This window comes from Chenopodium quinoa, unplaced genomic scaffold (assembly GCF_001683475.1).
Source record: "Chenopodium quinoa cultivar QQ74 unplaced genomic scaffold, ASM168347v1, whole genome shotgun sequence".
Classification (NCBI taxonomy): Eukaryota; Viridiplantae; Streptophyta; class Magnoliopsida; order Caryophyllales; family Amaranthaceae; genus Chenopodium; species Chenopodium quinoa.
In genome coordinates, this window is record NW_018744460.1 from 2,008,951 (window position 1) to 2,029,830 (window position 20,880).

The following is a 20,880-nucleotide window of genomic DNA, read 5'->3' on the forward strand; positions in this document are numbered from 1 at the left end:
TAGACATACTAGAGAATTGAACGCTATACAAAACTTTCAAGATGTGAGAAGTTGAAATGTTTAGCCATATTTTTTTCACTATACAATCCATTTTAGCTAAATTATACATATAACTTTAAAAGTTACACGCCTCATTCGGCAATCTATTATAACTATACAATCTATTTTAGCTACATTATGAGCCTTCTTTAGCAATATGAGAGGAAATTATCTGTAAGATAACTAAAGACGAACACTATGAACACTTCCAATGAGGACGGCTTCAAATAATAGTAGTGAAGTACTATAAAAATAATGTACAAGAAGCATCTATTAAGAAGATGAACTAATGTTCCGAATCAAGGTCACTACTCACTAATAACTTTATATTACAGTGATCACAAAATTGCAACACTAACAAGGAAAATATGCGCGATGGCAAATTATTGATTGCCACTCTATCAGACGATTGTGATTGCCAGGACGAAGGGAATGTAGGAGAGATTGCCAATAACAAAAAAGATTAGGACTAAAATGAGTTTTACAGAACCCACCTTTTTTACTCGGGGAATATCAATGCTAAAGCAAGTTTTTACAGAGGCAACTTGTATATGCTCAAAACACATACCAGGAGGCCAACGCTTGAGGGAAATAATACATTCTTTCTTGTCATCTGACGGTCTTCGTTATAGCTCTGTACAAAATCACCCCTCTATATATAATCATATATGAACCCAACAGCACATCACTCGCTTGTCTCACCTGATAAATCTGCTCTGCTGATAGGGGTGCGATTCTCCTCTAAAATCAAGGAACAGATGGCCATTCAGTTCAAGATACATAAAGCAACTGTTATCTGGTAGTATATCCGCTCGAAATTGAACATCCTGTGATAAAATCAAGATCCATTTACCACCATCTCTGATGAGGAGTTTGTGGGTAAATGAGGAAGTTCCTCCCCCTCCATTTGTCCATTTTCTCGACTTTTAGATGAAGTACCAGAATTATTTGGAGAAGTAATGATCTCTTCGCTTCCATTTTCATCAGCCAAATTATTTTGGCAAGTAATGATCTCTTTGCTTCCAACTTCATCAGCCGAATTATTTGGAGAAGTAATGATCTCTTCGCTTCCATTTTTATCAGCCGAACTGTTTTCATCATAGTGATTTCTAACTACTTCAGCTTCTCTCTTTTGACCATTGTCCATGTCCACAGTACTCTTTGTATTTGAGCTTTGGGAAGCATTATGTGCAATACTCGCTGCTTTTTTGTTGGGCAAAACTGCCTGGCTGAGAGTCGTGCACAAGGAAGCAAGAATGCTCTCTCTTGACACTTTCTTTTGATCAAGCCGCTGCTTCTTGACTAATCCAGGCTCCTCCTTAGAAGCTACCTTCCTCTTCATACTTAATGACTCTAGAATACCTTCATCCTCATCAGAAGCTTCTGTCTGTCTTTTAGGTGGAGGTTTGTAATCTTCATCATCCTCATCATCATCATAATCCACTAGTCCACCAGGTTTAGGGCTGCAAATATTAACGTATAACTATTATATACAAGCGGCAATAGTAAATGAATAATATCTGCAGATTCAATTTACCTTAATGTTGCACAGCTAGGAGCAGAACCGTTGGATGAAATAGGATGCTCTTGTACCCTTCGATTGTTGTTTGACACTGAAGCTGATGCAGTGTCTTCCTCATCACTGTAAAATGACAATAAATCTTACTTTATTGTAAAAAAAAAGTAGAAGCGGAAGCCATACATCAATTCTATTATATTGGACAGGATTACAGCAGATACCTATCCTCATTGAAGTAGTCTTCCTCTTCTTTCTCCAAAGCACGATCTTCAACCTGTTTTCTTGAATCCACATTTACTGCAGATTTTGTTCCAACGCTTTCCAGGGACTGCAAAGTCTCAGATCAGATAAGTGCATTCCAGAAGATAGTAGTATAAGACAACAATTATCTAACAAGATACCTGCTCATATTTGACTCTCAAAGATTGAATAGAAGCCAACTTATCAAACTTGCTTAGCTGACTCCAGAAAGATTCCACCAAATACTTGAGCAATGGCTTCACACTTTCCTGCAAGAAACTTCACCCCATCAGGACTAGAGCTCATATGACATCATTTATCAGCAACAAAGTGTGAAAATAAAAGTGCAGCAAGCACCTTGCGTATGTACTCAAAGAGCTCCAAAGCTGCAGAATTGAGCAAATTATATCGATCACCATTAGCAACAAATGCATCCACTATGGGTTTGAGAAGGTTGCGTCTCATAATATAATTATTAAGATTTTCATCCTGCAAAATAGCATAACTGTTCAATTAATTTCCAAAAGAATCAAAGGTTAACAAATCACAGCTTTAGGCTTAACATGAAGTAATTTAGAATGGCTCATGATACTACCTCAGTTCCTATTGATAATAATGTAGCAAATGGTGGTAGAATATCAATTAAAGGATTTAGTTATTGCCTTATTGCAGTGGTGATGGCCAAAGGGTAAAGCCACCAAGGAGGCTCTTTAGATGCAATGGCCACTGAGATAATGTCAGTGAATTTAACGTTTAAATAGCTATTTGTCTAAGTTAACTAGACCCGGTGAAGATGGAACACCTTTGTTTCAGCATTAGCAGCCAAAAACACCAACAGAGAGTAGGACTGCATCTAATGAAGTCATAAAGATACAAAGCAACAACACCGCAAAGTTAAATATTAAATAAATAAATAAATATTAATAATAATTAATAAATAAATATTAATAATTGATTTGGACATTATTATTGATCAATTAGCCTATATCTACAAGGCTAACAACGTTACAAACAAACACTTCCACAAATGTGACTTCGTTACGAAATAATTTGGTGGAGAATATTTTCGTCATTGATATCAATATTTCCGGTCAAGTACCAATTTTCTGATTTTTGACAACCAAAAGCACAATGGCTCAGTTACTTGAATGATGTGATAGCTTCAATGCCTCATAGAAATCCATGAATCTCACTTAGCATGTCATCTATCCCACACCTACTTGGAAAAACTCACTTACGTAGAGTCATGTTAGCCTGTATGCAGGCACCAAAAGTCCGAAGCGAGGTAGAGAGCTGAGACCCCTAAAGCTCAAGAGTCTTTTAGGATTTTACCATCTTCAAAGGAGGAAAATACATCTAGCCCTGATACAATACTTATATCATGACTATATGATCTAATAAAATATAATCTCACTTCAAATTTAGTAATAAGCACCACATGTCAGGTAGGTACTTCCATGACTACCATGCGTAGGCACAACATGCCCGTAAGGCCATAACACAATTGAATTCTCATTTTACCCAAAAACCCATATCCAAATATCAGACAATGCATGGCCCTGTTTTTCACGAAGAAGATGTAAGGCCCTCTTTTTGATGAACTTAACTTATTTTTACTAAACTGAAATTAATTTTACACTGAAATTAATTTTCCTAAACCGAAATTATTTATACTGATTCTCTGTTATATTTATTCTTTAAATTTACTGATTTTTACTAAATTGAACTAAAATTATTTTTACTGAATATTATTTTTTTAAGGTGAAGCGAACAGGGCCTAATTCAATTGTTACTTGTATTTGATCAGACTGATCACTGCTTGGTCTATTGTATATCCAAAGGCTCGAATACCACATCACATAAATATGCTACTATACAAGATAGTGATTCCCGAATAAAAGGTAATCAACGAAACGATCATGGCCAGGTCAGGCTTTGGCTAAAATGTGTCCTATATTGGGCCAAATAATTCTTGTCCAAGCCCACTGAAATCGGGTTGACTTGCAGACCAGGGTTAGACCTAAAAGTGCATTTTCACTGTCCAAAGACCAGCTTTTCTATCTTAAAAGTCTGAATCCCGCATAATTTCTGGACTAGGTCAGACTGGGCCAATTGATGATCAGCTATCCTTAACAAGCAAAGCAAAAAAACAAATTGACTGCATTTTTTATATAATTAGCAAATTTGCCCTAGTCTTAAAACTAACCCTCAAAGTTTAACTAATCAATGTGAGATAAAATGACTTACATTACGAGAAATCACAGTGCGGACAAATCTAACAGCAGCAACTACCAGATACTTCTCTCTTCTCCTCGTCAGATATAAAACTTTGTCCATGGAATTGTTCAGCAGGAAGTTGCACCTGCACCATAAAAGAAAAATAATAGATATTATGCCAAATCAGAAGCAACTAAAAATACCAAGATATAATTTATATCACTGGAAAAACAGGAAAATGAATATTTACTTTATCTTGTATAGATGATGCACAACGCAAAAGCACAACAGCTCGCACACGCTCAATAGAATCTCTGGCTTTGTGTAGCTGTGTTTATCCAAATTTTCGACATCAGAGTTAGCTAAAGTCTTGCCTCCACCAGGGCAAGAATAAGTTATGGCATCAATTAACTGCCCCAAATGCCTTTCGTAGAAAATCTCAATTATAGTATCTCTCTGCAATGCAATACATGATAGGACATGTAAAGTATCATCACGCATGCAAACATAAAATGAAAAGAAGGAAGCAAGAAGCATGAGAAAGAAATTCAAGCAAAATTCAGGGACAAAGTATTTTTGTAAAACTCTGCAAATAATATTTCAAAAATAAAAATCAACAACCACTATTTTACAGCTGCACACATAAATTCAACCAGGTTGCAAGGGAAAGAATGTGTAATTTATTGTTGCTCAACAATTATACCAATAGTTTATACAATCCATTTTAAAACTCGGTTATCTGGATTTTATATAAGAAAATATATTTTATTAAACATACACAAGCATTGTACAAGTACAAAGAGGACAGGGTGTCCTCCCAAAGATACAGAACTAAGATTAGCCAAATTCCTTTGTATGTCCCCAGTAGAGTAATATGTTATTTAAAAAGTCCAATTAATAAGTCAACACAAAAAAACCCAATCGGAATGTCATAATTACATCAGGAACAAGCTTAAACTATATCCACCACCTTAGAACCCATGAATGGGTGCACATAATACAAAATAAATAAGTACAACATATATAATGGAGACAGATTAAGATAAAGGAGGGTTAAAATATAGTTATTCAAGACTCATGCCCTATCAACCATTGAATAAAAAATATGGTTCCAGCCGTGATCGGGAAACAATCGCTATGTCATGGTGTAATGTAGGTTAGCAAGTTCATGCACTGTTTATTAGGAAGGTTATTGCCTTATAAAATACAGTAAAAGGAAAGAATCTCACTGATAAAAGTATCGTTAAAAGGAAATCATTTAGTTCAGTGGACATCGCAAATAGATAGGTAGTTAATTACTTAAAACATGCTAGATAGGAAGGCATAAGTGACATACATACCTGCGCTCCTGACAATGTGTACGAATCTAACAAAGTACGAAGGATTTCAAGAAACTGGCAGTGCATATTATCCCCAAAATCGGTAAGCAGACCTTGGACCTAAATAGAATAAATAGTCATATAATCACAGCCAGTTTTTTCAAATGTGATAAGAGTATTAATAATGATTCCAATTTACTGCATGCTTCAACAATTTTGGCAACATAAACAAGAGCAGAGAATCACAATAATTGTCTATATGTTGCAAAATGAGTTGGGCAGATAGAGTTATCTCAGTGAGCCAATTTAGTTATGGTTTTGGGTTGACAAAAAATCAACCTAAAGGACTGACGCCATAATAAAATCTTGCACTCTTGCAGCTGTTACGAGGTTCGATCCAATAATAATCCCATTATATTCTTTTCCATAAATATACTTACCGAAACAAATGAAACCAAGAATAGTTCATAAAGATCACAACAGTAATAAAAAAAAATGACAAGTTCACACAACAAAGCAATGATATATAGTGGCTATAAGTACAAAATCCATTCGCATATAAAAAGTTAAATAGTCGATAACTATAAAGAACCATTACTTTATCTAAAATTCATTATTGCAAACGAGGATGCTGATGCAGCAATATATCAGTATTACTGCTCAGTGTCTACATTAATTGTTATACATTAGTCTCAACACTCAAATGTAATTAAGAGTTTGAAACCTGCAAGTAGGCTTTCCTAAGACATAAGCAGCTCAAAAACTTCTTTAAATTGTATTATCTCTCATAAGCCTTTTCCAAGTAAAAATAACTATCATAAAGATCTTATGCCTATAATTCTAATAACCCACTAAGCATCTGAATGGACGCATGGCAACCAATGTTTACATCAATCCGGAATAGTTTATAAATCATGCGGCTGGACAAAAACTAATTCAACAGCATGGGAGAAATGAATTGCATTAATTGAGCAGTTGGGAGGTCAGGAGGCCACTTTAAATTCTCCAAATCAAGATGTATATCTTGACGACCAAGGGAACACATATCAACACAATTGCCCAAAACACAAAGTGTTTTTTCGTATGTAGAGAATAAGAAATCATAGAAATCGCAGTTTCAATATTACTCACTAAAGTACAAGACTTCTACAATGTTTTACTAATGCAAAGCAACTTTTCTTTCAGATAAGAGTGGATTGCCAAAATAAACCCAGATTATATGTAATGATATCAAAGTCATTAATATGCGTACCAAAAGACCAAGAAGAGGAGTTCCTTCAGGCCGGACAACATAACTACGCAAAAGGTTTGGATCCTGATTCAAGAAAAGTATAAGGATATCTGTCCTGCATGCATCAGAAGACATGTCATTAGGGTTTATCAACAATATGATTATAAGTACAGCCTTAATAAAACATTTTTTTCGTCACAAGTTAAAGAGGAATTTTGGTCAAGAAAGACCAAAGAGAGCAACCATGCACAAAACTGTCAAGACCAAATGGCAAGGAACCAGAAACATGTCCATGAAAAAAAATATAACTAGAAAAGGAAGCAAAATCTCCTTACCCGGTCAAGACAAGTCTTTTGTCTTCACTCTGCAGAATGTCACTGATGATGTCAAAAAGGCCTTCATTTACGAGATCCCTACAAGAATTTCAAGGTTAGAAAAGATAAATTAAGTAAGAGAGTAAAAAAGTACTAGCTCAAATGCTCAAAAATAAGAAAATTCTTTGTGTGTGTAAAGAACTTTCTTAATTGGTTTAATTAAGGGGCTGATTTTAACTATCAAGTTGCTGATTAATTTTATACTTCCTCCGTTTCTTTTTAGTTGACACGTTTCTTTAGTCACGTTTGCCAATGCACAAATTCAACCATTAATATCTTTAATTATCGCTAAGAAAAAATTATGAAAAGTTGATATTTTGAAAATATATATCGTGAGGAATCTAACAAGATCCCACATGACTATATTTTTCATTATGTATAAAGCACAAAACACGGTCAAAGGAGATTGTGTGAATAGTGCTAAAGTCAAAACATGTCAACTAAAAAAAGAGGTAGTATTTTAAAACATATAATCAATAATAAGCAGGCAGTTATTTGGTGGGTGTGCACCTTTCAGATTTAATAGGTCTTTTTTTATTTATTTCAAAAACGCTAGGGATTAAATTGTTTCATCTTATCTCAAATAGATTAGTTAGTCTATAACTCCATAAGGATCCTCTTGCGTACACATTTTCCTTCAGATTATGATCAATGCGAAAAGCAGCCTTTAAGGATCAAACCAGTCTAAAGGTTCTTAGGGGCCTAAGCAAGAGTAAATTAACATAAAGGTCTATTTACAGTTCTTAATGAGAGCAAATAGAGTTCATATTTATAATACAGAGATAACATGAAATGTGTATTGAATAGTTTTACTATATATAAAAACCCAAAAGATGCAGAGCGGTAAATAGTAAATGTATACTAAGAGGTGTCAAGCACTCAAGCCTGTATGAATACAGAGCTGGCTGAGGATATATGCGCCCCCAACTCTTTACAGTCACAAGAATCAGATTGAAATAATAATACAGATCAAATAAATCAACTAGGCAAGAACAATAGTTGTCAATCTTCAGAATGAAGCAATGAACCATTACTAATTTCGAGGAAATTATTGAGTGCATCCAAACAATCAAGAATATTGCTTGAACAAGACAAACTTGAAACCATAGTAGTTAAATACCTAAAAAGTCGAAGTTGCTGAACCATTTGTAGACTCTTGCTTAAAGTGCAAAACTCATGCAAAAAATAAACCTGCAAAAAAAGTTTCTTGAAACAATCACAATATAAAGAGGATGAGATATTACATTAGCCTAAATTTTCCAGTTTAAAAATCAGCTTGAAGTTTATTGGCCCAACATTGTTGGCATTATACTATTGCTGACAGCTCAGTTATGTTTCATCCAATGGAATTAAGGCTGAAAGTTTAGACGGTCATTCTGAGTCTCAACATATTTTACTTCAACTTCTCATTTTGATTTCCATATCAATGACTAGGTATAGACACTTGATACTCTAACAAGGGTATGGAATCCTTACATGACACTACAATGTTTAATCGGAAACTTAATTTATCATAAACCACAAAATGATGAGATGAGAAGTATTAATTATTAAACATGTCAAGGAAAAGAGAAATGATATGCATACACACAGATGGGATGAGATAAGAATTGCAACAAGAATTAAAAATCAAATCAGCCTGAATCAAGTACTTGTACACTAAGAGCTGGTAAAAAATTCCTATAAAAATTAAGAATATGTTCCGTTAACGGCAAGTCCCCGCACTCTAGTCCAATTTTAGGAGTCTTGTGTCTGAAATTGTAGCCATTACATGCCTAACACTAAGAACACTCGTTCTCATGTCTGAGTAGCATAAATGACAAGTCTATAATTGATGACAAAATATTAAAAAAAAAAAATATATATATATATATATCATCCTCTTTATATTGTGATTGTTTCATGATGAATCCATTACTTCCAGATTAAAAGCGACCTAGCCGAAATTACTTCCCATAAGCTCAGCTAGATGAATCCATCTCGACCGTACACATGCAAAGCATCTGGTAACCTTTCATTTGTAGTATAGTACTTCAATAATTACCCCCCACCCTACCTCATTGGCAGACGACACACTGTATTTACTCTCACTAATCTCTAAAAGCTTTTTCTTTCTCTAAAATACGTTCTCTTGAGACTTGGTGAACAACTTAGGCATAGGAGGGGGTTTCCCTGGTTAAACTCCCGAGGGTTGCTGATGTTTGTTAATCCTGGCAGCGCACGAGCATCCAGAGTCCCCAGGTCACAGACTCGGAACACTATGGATACATTTTTAAAGCAATTTTTGCGACATATTATTTAAATGGTGACAACATCAAACCAGAACATAACTAATACTTCCTCCGTTCCCCAAATATTGCAACATGGGAATTGGACACGGATTTTAAGAAGAGGAGAGAGATAGAGAGGAATTAAGATAGGGACCCATGTGATGAGGAGAGAGAGAAAGAAAACATGTGCAAATAGGGAAATGTTGCAATATTTGTGAAACTTCCTAAATTGTAATTGTTGCAAACTTTGTGGAACGGAGGAAGTATGTGACATCACATAGGTAACATGTTTTGTTTCAATAGTCATCAAAATACCAGATTCTTCTTGGAATCCACCGATGTGCTGGGTGATTTCAACCGTGAGAACAGTTCCTGAATGAAAGTATTGTCTTCCTTCAATAACGAAACTACCTGCAAATAGAAATTCAACCTGAGGCAACAACAAAAATTAACCGCACTGTACAAGATTTGAAAGTATGACTTACAACACCATTATTTGCATGTACAATGGAATTCAGACTGGCAATAGTTGCGTCATCCAATACTCTAGTCAAAGCCACATCCTAACAGTTATTAAAAAGCTCTAGTAAGAACCCTCTGAGAAAAAATTGAGAACAAATAAGCAACTGAAAGAAATTCAAATAAAAACCTTCAAGTAACCAATTCTGTATGTTTGGTGTATCTTTGACAAGATTGTGGGATCTTTAATCGGTATAGCCTGAAAAAATATAAGAACAAAACATGGCAATGCATAAATTAAAGGGGTGAAATGTGTTGCAAAGCTGATTCCACATGTTACAATCTGACATACTTCGCCTTCTTCAAATTCAAAACAGAACTAAATGACAGTTCAACTCACCTCCTTAAAAACCACATGCTCCATCAAAAAATCCCGATGTCGAACATGGGGGACATCCGGATCATCTATAGAAAATTTATAAAAAAAAACCTACACGGATCAGTCATTAACACATGATACAACATGTAGGGCTCACATCTACTACTTTATATTTAAAACAAATAAATAAATAAATCTTGTTAGTAGGATCAAAAAACAAATTCAAATGCAGCATAGGTTGCCCCATGTAAAAAGCATTTTCTCATTGACCAATTTTAACAATCACTCAACATTGCCTTTTGAGGACCCCATGCAGTCTAACTAGTACACAAAAACAAGGTGAAACATATACCAACAATAATTAAAAACTAGAATCAAAAACATATGATGAAACGAGTTTCACCAAAAACTCCCATCAGCATTATTTTAGCAAAAAGATCACAAAATGCCACATGTAAGAAAAGCACAGCCAAAGACCAGCCAAGATAAACATAGAGATATGTGTAATATGTTCATGGCTATCAGACTTCTGTAAACTGATATAGATGCCCACAAGGCCACAATCAGATATCAGAATTAGAGATTAACTCTATTCCTTTGTGTTTCTTCAATGGAATTATTCTTATGCCTTAACCAATAATGTCACTAAAATGCTACCTTTTTTTTTTATTTAGCCAAAGATGCTACTTTATCCCACAACAAATCAAGCAAGAAGGCCTCTTGAAAAAATACAGGCATTATGCTACAACCACGCACTCCAAAAGTTTGCCAATACAGCAGTGCACAAAAGCAATTTCTATTTCTAATCCCTCCAAAACCCCCTACCCCCACAAAGTGAATGTGTGGAAAACCCGAAACATTGAAAGGTCATACCCAAGACTCTTCATGCAAGCCAACAACTTTTTCAGTTTCTCCATAGATGATATGCCAATGATAACCCTAAAAGTGAAGGATATACATGTGAACAAGACTCGTTATATTGAGGAGGATTGCAATTTTTATAACACTCATTAACAGTGGTGAAAACCTATTCCTGAATCATTTAGGACACTCATTCGGGATGACACCACTACATAATGAACTAAAATTGACAGGAAAAAAAAAAAAAAACTTACATTCAAGACAGCCAATGATATCCATGATGAATTCATCTCCAAAAACCTTCTCAAAGATCTGCGGACTATTGAGCATTACTGCAGAAGGAAACACAAAATCACAAATAGCAACACACCATATCACAAAGTTAAAAATAAAACAAGAAAGAACTAAGGACAAAACAACTAAACTACTTTTCACATAGGCAGAGAATACTTACGAATGCCTTTGACAATTTTATAAATAATATGAAGACTGTCAAGATTCTCAAGGTCCTCAGAAATCCTAAACAGGTTCATCAGCTTCCTGAAAAACTCTTGCTGTAATAAATCAAAAGGTGAAGCTTAAGAAACCAGCTAGAAGAACAAAGAACAATAAAAGAATAATAGACAACAGAACTCAACTTGAAATCAACCATGTAATAACAATATAAGAATCTAGGTAAACCACAAGGGTGAATCTACTATAACATTACATGACACAGGATTCCACTCATATTTGAATACCGTGGTTTACCTAGATTCTTATATGAATTGTGAGGACAAAACCGCTAATCACAGGAAAACCACAGGTCTCTGTTCAGAAATGCCCAATCAATCAGCTAGATAAGATAATAAGCAGATCAAAGAACAAGTTTCCAATACTCCCTCCATACCAATAACCCTAAATAAAATAGGTTTGTACACACTCTAGAGATCAATATTGTAATTTTAAACAACTTTTATTAGAGTTGAAGAATGACTCCCTCCGATTGTTTAAAGGTCTACCTACTTTTTATTCAAATCCGTTACTCAAAATTCTTCCTACTTTTCTATATTACGATTTTTGGCAAAACTTTTCCGTCACTTAGCCTACCTCACGGGCCTGTTAACTCTATTTTAACACTACCATGTCTCTAAAAAACTTACTATTTCTTACCAAAAAAGTCAAACAATGGGACCCCCTGCTAGAAAGAAAAGTCAAAAAAGGAACCTACTTTCCACTATATCCCTTCTTTCCTTGGTTTTGTTGCGACATTATATAAGAACATCAATGTAAAAACAGAGGAAGATAAATGCATTGACAGTGTTATATATTAAAAGAAAATGTTTTCATTAAAGGTGATTTCAAAATCGTATGTAGTACAACTATCTTTATATAAAAAAGAAGAAAAAAGAAAAAAAAAGAGTTGAAAGCATGACCTAATGACCAATATCATTTCCCATCGACAATTTGAACTCGAATGGAGGATTAGAAAATTGAAAGAGTGTTGTTGAACAAAAAAAAACAGCTTACAAACGAAATGGTGTCAAGAGAACTACTAGCATATAATACACCCATTAAGCAAGATTTATAAGCAGCAAACTCACTTCCTACACACACACACAAGACGGGACATTATTAAAACGAGACTTTATCTAATGGGTGTATAAGCAATTATATAAGGAGAAACAGAGCAGCAAAGTTGACTGGAGGAAAAAGCCATACTTACATCATGCAATACAAGTTCCGTCAATCGCATTTGATCCGTAATGCCACTCTCTACCACAATCTGCTGGAAGCAATGGAAACCAAACCAGATAAGAATTAATATTCAAAAGCACACATAAAAGATAAAGAAGGTCAGGGGGCAAATAACCTTTCATTGATGCCCCATTTTCAACAATTTTTAGAGTAATTTTTAAATAAACATGATGGGGACTGGGGAGCCCTCTCTCGCCCATAACCTCCCCCCCCCCCCCCCCCTAATGACACCTACAGTAAAATTCATAGTTAAGATATAACAAACACTACTCCATATCAAGATAGGAAACATTTTCATAGAGGGCCCGGAGAATTGATAGCAATTAGCAAATGCCACATTAGAGGATTGAGTCATTACAGCCGAATTTGCCCAAGGGCAACTGCTTCATGGGGACATGCAAGCTACACAATTGCTTTCTTGACTTACACATAAAGGGCTAATCTCATTATTAGATTGGGTACAAACAGTTTGGAATGAAAGGAGTAGTTCATTTCTCCACCAAAAGAAGATGACCTTATACTTTCATCAATATTACTGTTGCATCAAATTTTATAATTTTTCAATACTAGTGTTCTGTGCAAGTCAAGAAAGCAGTTGCCATTAATAAAATTGATATCTTGACAAGATCCAGTAGCATGTAGAGATTTGAATTTGAGAGTGTATAATGCTGAAGTCTCATCAACACAAGCAATACTAGCAGTTAGCAAAATAATATTAATTAAAAAAAAAAATAGACCTTTAATATTAAAGGGAGTGTTGACAGCTCCACAGCAGGAAGCTCTCGTAACTCACTGTTCACACTGTGGAAGGTATCATCTGAAAATCACAATGAAAGTAAACCATTAAGAAAGTATAGATACTAAAACGGATGTCATACCAATCAATTGTACATATGAAAGCATCCACAATTAACAAACAGATAATCAGATGCAAAATGAAGCCAACAAAGTCAGTTATTATTGAAATTAGATGCCAGCACAGAAGGAAAACTGGTTGAAGCAAATTAGCCAAACGCTCTAAGATGAATGCATGTTAATATTATTTTTGTATGTAGATGATGACTCAACACCAATTGGTGTCTGTCAAGCAGATGGACAGCGCTTTGTAGGCAACTTATCACGGCATCAGTTAATAAAGCTACAAAAATAAGTTAAATCTTAAAGAGTGAAGATGTGGTATAGCAAATTAGGTCCAATCAAAGTTACCTGCCACCAAAAAAATGTGAGAACATGGTGTATCGCTGCACATTAGTCTCTATCTCAATAATTGAGGTCCTCAAATTGACATGCAATACTTGATGATATGGCCCCAAATAAGAAAACCCAGTATGGTTATGATTATGATCATGGTAGCTAAAGCACCATCTTGGAAACATTATCACAATTCACAACTAAGTGGCATATTTGAAGTTAAAAGACTGTTTTCATAATCAAATAGTAATTCATGTTGCCGTTCTCAATACTTATGATTACAAAGTTCAGAACCAATAAAAAGTCCACATACAAGTACATACAAGTCACAGACTAACGAATCCAATGGCCCCATACCCCTCCAATAAATAATAACATATGAAAAGAATCATTGTTTAAAGTACATATAGAGCTTCATTAATGAAAAGACCAGCAAAGCAAAGGCTGATCTCAGAGAATTTAGCCAAAGTAATGACTGACAAATATGCCCTAAAAAGAGCATAATCGTGTTTTCAGCACATCACCCAGCTATTGACCGTAATATCTATGTCCTGATTTACTAGTTTCATCTTTGATTGACAAAACTGGGATTTGCCATTCAAATCCTAAACCTAGAGCCTTTATCAGTTTTTTCTCACACACCAATAAACCCATCTAGCACAAACAGATGGCTACATTACAAAGGTTCAATGTTAATATCCCAACATATGAGACACAGATCATGCACCGCAGCAATAAGGAACTCTAGATGAAATGCTAGATCTTGAATTGAAAACAATGCTTCCTCTCCAAACTCCTCTCAACTTATGCGAACCCTATATTGCAACCATATTATCCCTTAACCCTCACCCAAGACCCAATCAATGATATCTCAGCCACGAAAAAATCTACTAAAGCCTAATGCACAAAACAGAATCACACCCTTGCTGACACATGTACCAAACATAAACATTAAGAATGGTGATACCCAACGGCAGCCTCACACCTAGGAGAGTAAAATCCAGAATTATCACATTCCCCAGCCATAACCATGACGGGCAAATAGGCAAATGTGTACTCCCTCCGCCCCTTAAAGATTGCTCTATTTTTCTTAATGGGCCATCTCCCACAGAACATTCCATTTCTATTAAATAAAAATCCCACTACTTAAAGTAAACATTTGCCGGCTTTTTAAATAAAAATTTCCCTTTTCAGTGTCATCACCCTCCCTAACTTAGACTCCATCCATATAATTGCCCCTTTCAATTAACTGATTTCTTTCTCAATCTTTTCCATCTTCCTTCTGTCTTTCATCCATCTCAACCACTTCTATTACTCCCTCTGTCCCATGATATAATTCATGTTTTCCTTTTCTGGGGTCCAAAAATGTTATTCCTGTTTCATTTTTTTTCCTGTTAAGACACTATAAATGTCTAAATACCCTCATTATTTTTTTTCAATACTCACTGCACTACCCCATATACCCTCACATTTCTTCTTGTTATTTGTGCCCCACTCATCATCATGTACTTTATTTATTTTCATGTACTTATTATTTGTGCCCCACTCACATTTCTTGTACTTTTTCTCTCTTTTTCATGTACTTCATGTACTCTCTCCTCCTATTTCTTAATTTCCATAAAATATTACAACCGAGAACTATATTATGGGACGGAGGGAGTAATAAATTTCAAGATCCTTCCCCCTCTTAGATTCACTTCAATTTTTATAACAGCTATAATAACTTTCGTCAATCTCTATAACAACTCGTTAATATTAGTACAAAACTCTCAAAGAATTATCACGGAAAAAAAAAATGCATAATCATCATAAATTTCCAAAAAAATATATATATTAAGAAAATTTCTGAGGATTGTGTGATTTTCATAGGTGAAAGAGTAATAACCAGAATATTATTAAGTTCCAATAATAATCTTCCTCAATGGCGGAAATAGACAGCAGTAGACTTTTGTCCAAAACTCTTATAAGGATTAAGTAATCTTTTGAAACCTTGAACTCTTCTATCCAGAAATTTCCCATCACCAATTTATCATAGTTAATGTCTGGCACAGGTAACAAATCCTAACAATACTTGCAGTATACATAGCGGTAATAAAATCTTAATGATTTATAAATTAACTTCTATTCGTAATAAAAATCCTACTAGGATGATAAATGCAACTAATTTTTCAATGAAGATTCCAGCTACCCTTGCATATCACATCGTAGCAGTTCTCAGTGTAGAGCATGGCAACAAATGACTGATAATGATTTACTTCAAAACTATCTAATATCACAGACATTTCAAACTGTCAAAAATTGTCACATCAAAAGAAACAAACATACACTAACCATCAATTCTTGATACTATTTGCTGCCTTTTTTAAAATTTAATACAGGGATAGTTCACAACAACAATCATCACACGGCAATGAACTTAAAAAACAGTAATCAAGTAATATAATGAGAATAGAAACTGAAAGTAACAAAAGGATAAACTTACGATTAAGAGTAGTAAAATGCAGATTTCGTCGCACGTTGCATATGTGATCCCTGCATAAATCAGCATATAAGGGCTAGAGCCAACAAAAAAGTTCCAAACAAACCCCAAATATAAAAGAAGTTTGCATTACCAGATATAAGAACATCCAGCAGTTTCCTGGAAGCTAAGGGCTAATTCGGTAGAATATTCTGGATCTCTCCAGGAAATAATTGTATCTAGAAAAGAGAAATATATCAAGTTAATGCAGAATATATAACTCAAAACACAATACTAGTGTACACAAACTAGTACCTTCTTGTTTTCTATAAATGTCGTCTGGGGTGATCCGGTGCAAGAGCAAGGTTTCATTATCCTCTTCATCAATGACAAACAGACCGAGATCTTCTGACCGCTGCATTAAGCATTATCTTGTTACTGGTATAGCAGTGTAACTAATGTATAATATTAAGAAAAGGAATAAAACCAACCTCCACATAATCCACAGTGACATGGCCAGTTCCCTGATCCTCCCACTTGCCATCCTCATTCAGACGATAGACTTTGACCCGCTGAAGGGAACAAAATATAAATATTGCAGCAACAAAATTGAGATTTTGAGACAAAATATATCAAATCCATATCCGCGACAGCTCAGTAAAAAAAAAATGAAAACTAGAAAGTTGCCACAGTTAGAGCAATATTTCAAAAAGGATCCTGGCGATTTGGCCAAATCCACGATCACTAGTGATTTGGTCAAGCGCGTTAGCACATTCCCTGTAAGTAATTAAGAACCAACTTGACAACATAACAAGTTAAACAACAACTCTGCCAAGCATATGAAAAACAACATAAATGGCTATACCAATCAAAATTAGAGCAGAATCAGTTGTAGCAGGATGTCAAATAGTGTAACACTATTGCAAGACCAGCATCAAATTTTCAGCTATATATCTACAATAGAACTCATTTCACAAAGTAATACTGCTAACTAGAAGATGTCAATAGGAAACCATCCATCAAAACTTTGACATACGATTTCATTCCCTAAGAAACTTCCATTCTCTTTTTCCTATCTGGATTTTAAATAACAATTCAAGAACCCACACACATAGTCTATTACAGCTTAATTATTAGCTTCAGATTATACTGATAACCCAAACAATAAAAGTCACAAATTCTTTCATCAAGAGAGAGAGAGAGAGAGGAAAAAAAAAAAACTCAGTACTAGTATACTACACCATAAATACAGTGAAAAATGTGAAGTAGCCTACAGGCCACGGCACATAAACACAAAGAACTCACATTTCAACAATCAAAAAAAAAATATCTAAGTTCAGCACTTGACTCCCCCAATATCCATCCATATTCCTGAGCTCACACTAGCCCTAAGGCCTTGGGAATTGGGATATGGGTGATACCTTATGTGGTAATTAGGATGAGGTAGTGATTGTGTGCAGAGGAGGGAGGACTGGGGAATTATTACACGCTAGTACGCTACTAAATGTGCACTCTCTCCTTACCCAAGAAATCCCCCTCTACCCCGAGGATTGTCAAGCACATCATCAAGTGGGGGTTCATGAAATTACGAGCATCAAGAGTTTCCACCAAGCTTCTCAAACAAATAAACCCTTTTTCAACCTCATTAACTAAAAACAAAAACAACTTGACTGACATCCACAATTAGAAACCTCGTGGACCACCAGCACCAACTTCACAACCTATTCCACAAAGTCACAAACTATCTTTTGTAGTAGCTATCACTCATTGTAATTATTATACGCTACTATATGTGCACTTTCTCCTTACCCAAGAAATCCCCCTTTACCCCGAGGATTGTCAAGCACATCATCAAGTGGGGGTTCATGAAATTACGAGCATCAAGAGTTTCCACCACGCTTCTCAAACAAATAAACCCTTTTTCAACCTCATTAAATAGAAACAAAAACAACTTGACTGACATCCACACTTAGAAACCGCGTGCACCACCAGCACCAACTTCACAACCTATTCTACAAACTATCTTTTGTACTAGTTATCACTCGTTGTAATACGAAGAACTTCTTTCAGCTGTTATACTAAATGCTATCTAGGCGTATTAGTTAAATTTTAGCTGTTTCAGTTATCTATCAAAGAAACAACTACTTAATCAAGTGTTCTCTACAAACAGCTATTACAGTACTAAAGCAAACAACTATTGCAACCCAAAACTCTAATACCTAAAGCTCAAAACATCATATTTAGCATAAGTGTTTAAATTAGTCTAAACACTAAAAGCTACTATCGAAAACGCCCGAAATCGCAGTCACCACCTACCTATCAAGCACACAAATTTGCAGCAACTAGGGTTTCGCCCAACCAAATAAACCCTAATAAAAAAAACGTAAACAAACTGTTTCATCAAGTAGAAACGCCGCCAAACACAACAGATAATCGAAACGTTTCGAAAACCAAAAACCCAGAAAAAAGCATAAAAACCATACCTGATGCTCCCGAGAACATCCAACAGCTACTAATCCCAACTCACGCTCCCTCTCTCTTTCTCTATCTCTCACGCGCCGCCGTTCAATACAATTCTTGAGATCTAGGGTTGCGTCCATTGAGCCCTAGATCTGTAAATTCGAAGCACCGATTGAAAAGGAAGGGAAATTGGAGGAAAAGCGAGCTAAATTAGGGTTTAATTGGAATTGGGGAGGCGACTACCATGAAAGTTGAGCTTCATCGAGTGGCCGGCAATGGCGAGAGAGGAGACCAAAGGGGGGTTGCGCTCGCGTCGAAGTGTTTTTGACTCTGAAAAAATAAAAGGAAAAACAAAATAGAGGAGAGAGAAAGTGAAGAGAGGGAAAACTTGTTGAGACACATATATTAGTAGCACGTGGCAGTTTAGTTTAATAGTGGTAACCAAGTAATTTTGCTTAATCTTAATCTTAATTCTTCCAAAAAAAAAAAATTTAATCTTAATTTAATCTTATCTTAAATTTGATCTTAAATCTTTAAAAACTTGCACAAACTTTTATATGTGGCTCGCCACACTGTGTGCCCAATCATTATGGGGGTTACTTTGTTAGTGCTATAGGGGTTACTCACTCGGTCAGGGGTTACTTGATCCGTTATGGGTTACTTGGTCAAGGGTTACTAAGTCGGTTAGGGTTACTCGGTCAAGGGTTACTCACTCGATCAAAGGTTACTCGGTCAAGGGTTACTCACTCGATCAAAGGTTACTCGGTCAAGGATTACTCGCTCGATCAAGGGATACTAAGTCGGTCATGGGTTACTTGGCCGATCAGGGATTACTTGTCGGTTAGAGGTTACTTGGTGTGTGTCCGTGTGGCCAGTCGCACACAAAAATTGTTCTAAAACTTGATGTTGATCTTTAAAATTTGATCTTAATCTTTTTGTTTTTTTACTCGTGTGGGTTAGTAGGTTGGATACTTTTAAAAGTAAGGATCTATACTTATATTAGTTATATACTTAGTATCTTGATGTTGATCTTTAAAATTGCTTGTTGAAGCAGAAGCTCTTTGCTTGGGCTATGAGACCGAGGAAGAAGTACGGGATCACCAATGTGATGTTCGAGTTTGATTGTAAGCTTCTTATTGATCGCCTCACTAAAGGAGCAGTGTATCTCTTAGACCTTATGCTTTGCTTGGCGATATGATTGATATTAGTGCTTGTTTTGAGTTTATCAATTGGTCTATGTTTGTAGAGAGGGCAATTTTGCAATTCACCACTTAGCTAAGCTAGTTTCGTTTGGTATTTTGAACAAATATGGAAAAATCATTGCCCCAATGAGGTTTTTTTGTATGTACTCATGGATACTTTATCCTTTGATTAATGATAACTAGCTTGGTTTCCCTAAAAAAAAAAAAAATATATCACCAAAGTTATCCCAAAAATACACATGTCACACCCACAATAAAAATTTTCCCTTAAAAAAAATTAATGAATACAAACTTCTAGTAATTTATAAAAAAACAATTTTTTTTTCTTACAAATCATTAAATAAACATTGTAATTCACAATTAGGTTAAATAAAAGTTGTGCATTGCACGGGACTTAAGCTAATTACAATTAAGAAATCTCCACCCACGAAGTACTAGCATATATAAAGTGCCCCAATTTGACTAGAACATTTGTCTATGCGAAAAACTTATAAATAATTATGAAATTTTTTTACTATAATATATATATGTTGAAACGATATGATTCTATCAAGGACTCCTGTTGTTTGATTTTGTTATAAAGCTTAAAACTGGTCAAATTGATGTTTATGAAAAATGCAAAAGTCAAATTAGGGTTTTTAAGAAAAGGAAGGGAGTATGTATTCATTGACTCAATTGTAATATATTAAGTTAAGAAAATTATGAATCACTATTATTCAACTTAAAAAAAACAATAAAAAAAATAAAATTATTAGTAATGTAGAAATTTGTAAGGAAATCAATAGTAGTGTAGAAATCAATAATAAAAAAATAAAAAATAAACAAAGTAAAAATAAAATAATTAGGTCCATTTTTACTTTACTTTATTGGATAGTAAGTTGGAATTTGTTTAATACTACGTAGCTCGTATTAGATTAGTTGATC

The 20,880-nt window shown here is 34.9% G+C and overlaps 1 protein-coding gene across 2 annotated transcripts; it reads right to left on the reverse strand.

The window, feature by feature from the left end:
* Positions 1–223: 223 nt before the first annotated feature.
* Positions 224–19,140, reverse strand: LOC110697206 (serine/threonine-protein phosphatase 4 regulatory subunit 3-like). Of its 2 annotated transcripts, none has more exons than XM_021874555.1 (24): positions 18,778–19,140; positions 16,786–16,866; positions 16,610–16,709; positions 16,449–16,533; positions 16,319–16,368; positions 13,383–13,462; positions 12,614–12,676; positions 11,363–11,462; positions 11,163–11,240; positions 10,069–10,133; positions 9,859–9,927; positions 9,695–9,772; positions 9,525–9,620; positions 8,060–8,130; positions 6,901–6,978; positions 6,587–6,680; positions 5,356–5,454; positions 4,266–4,471; positions 4,046–4,160; positions 2,156–2,287; positions 1,960–2,067; positions 1,780–1,886; positions 1,577–1,681; positions 224–1,502 (listed from the first exon to the last, which is right to left on the reverse strand). In XM_021874555.1, the coding sequence occupies exons 1-24, from the start codon at positions 18,892–18,894 to the stop codon at positions 878–880; spliced, it is 2,802 nt and encodes a 933-aa protein (XP_021730247.1). In that variant the 5' UTR covers positions 18,895–19,140; the 3' UTR covers positions 224–877. The 2 variants fall into 2 exon arrangements, with proteins under 2 accessions (XP_021730247.1, XP_021730248.1); XM_021874556.1 differs by having other exon boundaries at positions 12,614–12,673; positions 18,778–19,139.
* Between the last annotated feature and the right edge of the window lie 1,740 nt (positions 19,141–20,880).